We start from the raw sequence: 7080 nt of genomic DNA on the forward strand, positions 1-7080 counted from the left end.
TGCTATAGCTAATTGAAATATTATCCAGTTAATTATTTGGTGGAATTTCTGAATTAGTTAACTAACACATATTGTTCAACAAAGACGATATTTTGCATGCACGCTTGGTTGATTACTACGGATAGAAAGGCGGATCATGCTTTAGCAAAAATATTTGAGAGAATGCTTTAGCAAATTGAGCACACTAATAAAAACTTAATTCATTAAAATCCGACAGCGTTAATCACCTCAGACAGAATAAGCAAACAAACCCCTCAAAAAAAACCTAAAAAAAGAATAAGCAAACAAACACTACTCTGTAGAAAGCAAATAACAGATCTATGAACACTCCAGCAAATAACATGCGTAACTTTGCCAATTCAGATCAACAGAACACTGCAGCGCAACAACCACATTAAGACTACCTCAAAAGATGATCAACCTCACACCGCAAGCACACAAGCGAGGCGTCCGATTTTTGCTCCTGATGGTACCATGGGAAAATTGGAAGGAGAGGAACAACTGTGTGTTCAGGAAGAAGACACCGTAGCGAAGATATCATCCGTGCTGTCCGCACAAACATTGAGCAATGGAGACTAGCTGGAGCAACCTGTTTAGAGCCCCCGTTTGGGGACCCGATCATGAGATGGTGGCCTTGCACCCTTTAGTCTTTCCTGTTCTTCCTTCTCTATGTAACACCACCATTGATCACTTGATCATCATGTTTCCCACTGCTTTCTTCTAAATCAATGAAGCCGGAGGACCCGGATATTTCAAAAAAAAAACATTAAGACTACCTCAGGTAACTTAATATAAGACGTTTCTTGACACCATGACTGTGTTAAAAAAAGTCTTACATTTTGATAGAGGGCTACGACCAAAAAGTTATATACAACTGTACACGCATCACAAAATAAAGTAGTCACTTGTATATGACCACACTGAGAAGTCATCATTCCATTGTCATCGAGGAGTTGGCAATTGTATCATAGATTGTTCGTGTCAACAGCGTCAGGTCTAGCTGAAACATTTTCCCCTTGTAATGGTTCTAATCCCAGTGACTATCTCCAAGATCTTTTTAACCTTTCTGGTTCAACAAGCCCAATGGCCGATTATGATTATCTACCTCTTTTTTCCATATATCTCACAAAAAGAAAAACATTTGTGGAATGTTCATCCCCAAATTGCCCTTTACATCTCTTCCACAGTAAAAGAACTACTCCCTCTATAAAGAGATATAAGAATGTTTAGATCACTATAGAAGTGATCTAAACGCTCTTATATTTCTTTACGGAGGGAGTAGCATATAAGAATAAAGTGACAAACTCATGAAAGTACCGCTACCATGCATTTGTACATGTCAACATACACACAAACATCAAATTCGCTGGATTTGGTTGAGCTTTTGGCTTAAAAGACCCTAAGGCCCAATCAAACACAACCTAAGCTGTTCCTAAGCTTTGGGTTTGGAACGGCTTCTGGTTTATCTGGACCATAAGCTGAGGTAGAAGCCATCTCAAACCAAGTCATAAGGTGCTCTGAGCCATGTTTGGATATGCCCTATTTACTAGATATGCTACTACAGTTGTAGCTTATTTAGTTCTATGACATGTCTCACTGGAAATCCCAATCGAACTGGACCATCTTGTGAACAAAATGGCAGTTATTATACACAAAAGAAGAATCTCCGGAATGTGAGAATAAGAGCGGCGAAGCGTGCAAGACCACCTTCAACTATTATAGTGATGAGGACTTCCAGATGCTCTCAAACTTGCGGTGCTGCAAACATAGGATAATTAAGCCATTACAGAAATGCAGCTTCTGGAGTACTTGGACCGGAGCAAACAGATGGTACATGAGACATCATTACCACAGAGATTGGCATTTTGGTTCGCACAGCCTCAACTTTTGACAAGTCGATATCTGCTACTGCAAATCCAGTGGACAGTCGATCTGTAGCAAAAATTCAGATCATTTATCTAACAATAAAAAAGGGTACTAGTGGTAATACCTTGTAAAAGTAGTCCATAGAATATTATTTTTTTAAAAATGAACAAAAATGAACACAAAATTATCAGCATTACAAAATTGACGACTATTTTCCAGCACAACCATATGAAAGAAGCAAATACTGACAAGTAGCTCAAGAGAAAGTCACTATTGATGGTTCTTAACAGTTAAGATACAAAACATGAAAAGAACCCAATATAATCTTCCAAGTCACAAGAATCATAACTTAGTATGTAACAGCTAAGTATAACAAAGTGAAAAGCCGTACCTGGAAGTCGAGCTATAACTGTTCCCCATGGGTCAATAATTATAGAATCGCCATAGCTTTCTCTTTTCTCATTGTGTTTTCCAGCTTGAGCCGCAGCAATAACCTAAGAAATATTGGAAAAGTGTTTTTAAGCTGCCTAACTTCGAAAGTCAACCAAACAATTTTCATATTTAACTGAATTCCACATAAAGCAAAAGCTTTTGAAATATAAGCATAGCTCACTTGTTCTGAATCTGCAATCAGAGGCATATATATGGTGGATTAACAAGTAGCTCATGTACCAACTATTCACCTCCACTGATGTGATGAGGTTTGCACATGTGTTTCATGTGTAAAATTACAAATACAGTAGGTATCTGTACTAATAGTCTAGCATTCTTCTACATTATCGAATCCCATGTTGCCAAGTGTCAACTATACGAAACAACTAAACCTACATGCAAAAGTCAATAGGCAGCGAGAAGTGTTTAGATTTACGTACATAACATTGTGTCTCAATTGCACGAGCACGAAGGAGAATTTCCCAGTGTGCTTCCCCAGTTACCTTTGTGAATGCAGATGGTACGAGCAAGACCTAAAAAAAAGATGAAATGTTAAGAAAAGACTCGAAAACTAAGAAATTTCCTGAACAATCTAAAGGGTATGAATGTATGATCAATAACAACTTAATACAAGGCTATCTTAAATACACCCTCTGTTCCTAAATGTAAGACGTTTTGGCAGATCAGCTTAAACTGCCAAAACATCTTATATATTTAAAAACAGCGGTAGTATTATATATATACTGAGTATAGTACAGTGGCATACACAATCACCTGAGCTTGATGCTTAAAACGCAAACATTGGTAAAGCTCTGGAAATCTCAAATCATAGCAAACAGTAAGGCCCAATCGTCCAAAAGGGCTATCCACCGCTACGACGGTATCACCTGATAAGTGAGTAAACATACAATGAGAAATCACATATAAATCTGTGAACTAGAACTCAATCAAAGAATCTGCAGGTACTGTTATAACACTGTTGAATCCCTTCCACAGTCAGGTCAATCCGTATTCGGCTGCCAGTGTGTTTTCAAAGAAAAACATCTTGGTGGGTTGCACGTACAAAAAATTGCAAATTTTCCTTGCACAGTTTCCTAATGATCCAAGAAAATTTGAAGGCTACTGGATATGTTATCTTTCCTACTTATAAAGGTTGGAGTTGGTGGTGAGTTCACATGTGGGACCACCAACCTTCAAAAATAAACGAATGCAACAATAAACGACTGCACCCATACCCACATGTGAGACCAACAATTCTTCACCAATAAACAAATGCACCTCTACCCACATGTCGGACCAACAACCTTTACCAATAATCAAATGCACCCCTACCCACATGGGACCAAAAACCTTCCAAAACATAAATAAATGTACTTTACTCACATATGAGACCTACCACCAATAAACAACTACATTATTACATTACTACTTTTATGCGAGATCAACACTTAAAGAAAGAACACATAACAAATGCAAAAATGCAACTGGAACTCAAAATAATGCCCTTGTTTTTAGTTTCTTCCTAACCAATTTTTCCCGGTTCTAAATGGTTCCATATCATAGAATTATGAGAGTGGACAAATTGTAATTCCAAAGTGACGATAGCCATTGTCCTACCATTGCTTGTGCAGTCAACTTACTAATTGTCTATTCCCACATGTTTCAGCTTTCAACATTCGAAATGTTGTGTCTTGCAATGATCGCTTAAGATTCTCCAATGCCCACCGTATGATTTTTCATAGTATTTCTGTTCTTTTTAATTGTAAACTATGCGCAAAGGCTGCATGACATGATATTTTGATGACTTTCTAAGACAGTGACTGAACTCGTATTTTATAATTTCGTAGCAACACATGGGCGTCGTGCTAGTTTGTATAAGAGTTGGACTTTTTGGAAAGACAATATAAGAAGGTCCCTACCCAGCCTCATATATGTGAATTGTGAGCGGCATCAAAAAAAGACAGAGGAATATGGGGTAGACCACAAACCTTAAATTCCTAACAGTGTTCTCTTGCATCTATGGGGTAAAACAGAGAATGGACGGTTGCATAAGTACAAAGTTATTATCGACAGAATGTCTTCCTAAAACGGCATCCGCTCTCTGATGGACAATTTGTGTCTGCCATATATGCAGAATAGTATTGCTTCTGTTGTTATAATATCTGAAGCTGCAAAAATATGCTTCACAACTACGTATAACTTCGAATGTCAAATGCATACAATTCCAAAGCCGGACTCCAACCCGACTCAATAGCCAAGACTAACGGACTTTGAACTAAGCCAAGTCCACAACCAAGGTCATGTACGATGCAAGGTGTTTTAAAAAATAAACCAGCTTTACCTTAAGCACGGTGCATATTTGTGGGGAGCAAATGTGTAGAAAAATAAACCGGCTTTACCTTGAGAAGCCATACTTATTTCTAGAGAGCATATGCTTAACTACGCAACCCAGCTATAGATATAAGCACTGATGTTTCCACAAAAATTGGATTATCCCCAGCTCTATATATATAAGCACTGATGCTTCCACAAAAATTGGATTATTTAACGAAACACCTCTGTAAGCAGCTTGCATTGTTGTAAATATGGGCCATCTTTTTTCTTATCCTGTATTACATTATTTAAAATATGTACTTTTAGTGATCTAAACACTCTTATATTTCTTTATGGAGGGAGTAATTCATTACAAGTGGGTGAAATACTGCCTTCTCTTAAATACTACTCCCTGTGATCCAAAACAAGTGTCGTGGTTTTAGTTCAAATTTGAACTAAAATCACCTCACTGATTTTGGATCGGAGGGAGTATTTTTTTTTCTTTGAAGAATGAACTCCAAGGGACTGAACCAACAAATCTTGAGATTGACGAAGTGACCATGGACACATCGTACTTAACAGGTACACCATACCGCTAAAAAATGCGATCACCCATGCCGAGTTTAGGACTGTAACCTAGGGGGGCAGATTCTTTCACAACGAATCTAGCCACTTGTGAAATCCTTAGTTCGCCTGCGTGTCCGCGCAGTTCCTCTGGAGCTGTTTCCGCGAAATAGTGGGTGGAAGCTGGGATCACAACAGCTTCCCCGCTCTCTTCGCCGAACTCCAGGCGTTACCACCCTTGTCTCGCCACATTAGGTGGTTGACCATCGGTGTGCTAGCCTGGACGATGTGGACTATTAGGAATAAGCTTGTGATTCAGTGTATCCCTCTTCGTCGCGCTACGGACGCTCTGTTCAAATGGTCTGGTTACTTGCAGCTTTGGCGGCCGCTTAGCCGCCCCAGGGAGAGAGACACCATCACCTCCATCATCACCCAGCTTCGTGCGATGACTCTCCGGATGGCTCCGCTGCTTCCCCAACCACCACCGGAGCCGGATTAGCTCTTCTCTACCTCGTCACCGTCACCGCCATGTGTGTGTTGTGCGTGCCTGTTGTGTCTATGTTGGGCTTGTTGTGCTGTGCCCACAGCTGAACCCGTGTAGTGTTTGTGTGCCTGTGTGTTGGACCTTGCCTGCGGTGGGTGTGTTGTTCGGTTGGTACCTTGTTGACTTTGTGCTCGGTGGTTGCTTTATTTATAAAGCGGGGCGAAAGCCTTTTTCAGTAAATGCTCAGTTCGCATTTTTCGGTAAATGCCCCGGGCAGTCCCAAGACGACGAGACGGGCGGGCTGCCTGCCCCGGTCGGCTGCTCCGACCAACCGGCTGCCCGAAGTCAACCGCGACGTCACATCGGACCTGCGCGGACAAGACGTCCACACCCTGGCCACTGTTGATGAATAAGCGGACACTGCACGCCTGTCATGTGTCATCGTCTACAGTGTTGTTAGGCGCCGCAGGCCCTTCCTAGTCCCCTGGGCACCAGCCTATAAGGCGTGCCAGGGAGCCACCCGTCGAGTCATGCTCATGAACACCCCTCCCCGCGCCCTCAATGCTCACGGCTGCTCTGCTCCGTTCCCCTCGCTCCCCATCGTGCACCGCATTCCTCCCATGGCTCCCGGCCTCACTCCCTCTCTCTTTGCCAGCCTCCCGAGCTCCATCGCTGCGCCTGCCGCGTCGAGCCACCTTTCCTCAACCTCCAGCTCCGGCAGCCGCGCATCTTCGTCTCTGCAAGTCATCTGCCGCCACCACACCGGCTCTGGCTGCCTGCAAGCCCGACGTCGTGCCGTTCCGTGTGCAGCGCACCTGCCTGCCTCACCACAGACGCCGTGGTCCCCCATTCCTTCGCAGACCGACACCGAGTACCTCCCGTCGCTGCTCTCTTCCCCGCAAGCCCCTCTCTGCCTTGTCTCCTTGGTCGCTGCTCCCTGCCGCCAGATGCCCTCCGTTCTGGACGCCGTCGTGCTCGACCCCCGCTCGACAGCCAGATAGCACTTCCCCGAGCTGTCACCGTCCTCGTGCCAAGCCACCGGACCTCCCCTGCCCCGACGCCCAAGGAGGGGCACGAGGCAGTGCCTCCTCGCGTCGGGGACCTGGCCAGCCGCCCCGTCTCGGCACCGCACTTAACGCCCCTTTCCTTCGTCAGTCCGTCGCCGGGCCTGGACGCCCTCGGCCCGACGCCCGCCCCCCACGGCGCTTCTTGTGTTGGCCCCCTCCTCAACCACCAACGCCGACTGCGTCGCCTGGGTCTCCGCCGCGCTCGGCCCGCTCGAGCGGGCTCACCCTCGCGTCGCCGCTTCGCTCGCTCGTTGCGCTCGACCTCACCGTCGTGCTCCTCCTGTTGCCTAATGACTCCACCGCCTCTTCCCGCTTCGGGAGCCCCGTGTCCTTCGCCGCCGTCCCGCTGCGGCC

General features: G+C 44.4%; 1 protein-coding gene across 1 annotated transcript in view; it reads right to left on the reverse strand.

The window, feature by feature from the left end:
* Positions 1-1305: 1305 nt before the first annotated feature.
* Positions 1306-7080, reverse strand: part of LOC119300699 (deaminated glutathione amidase, chloroplastic/cytosolic-like) — a 16974-nt gene continuing 11199 nt past the window's right edge. Inside the window, exons 5-9 of the mRNA XM_037577602.1 lie at positions 3073-3185; positions 2739-2831; positions 2258-2360; positions 1850-1932; positions 1306-1758 (exon numbers count right to left, since the gene is read on the reverse strand). Of these exons, the coding sequence (XP_037433499.1) occupies positions 1717-1758; positions 1850-1932; positions 2258-2360; positions 2739-2831; positions 3073-3185 (434 nt within the window). The 3' untranslated portion in view covers positions 1306-1716. The remainder of the gene's footprint in view (positions 1759-1849; positions 1933-2257; positions 2361-2738; positions 2832-3072; positions 3186-7080) is intronic.

The sequence above is a fragment of the Triticum dicoccoides genome, chromosome 5A (genome assembly GCF_002162155.2).
Source record: "Triticum dicoccoides isolate Atlit2015 ecotype Zavitan chromosome 5A, WEW_v2.0, whole genome shotgun sequence".
Classification (NCBI taxonomy): Eukaryota; Viridiplantae; Streptophyta; class Magnoliopsida; order Poales; family Poaceae; genus Triticum; species Triticum dicoccoides.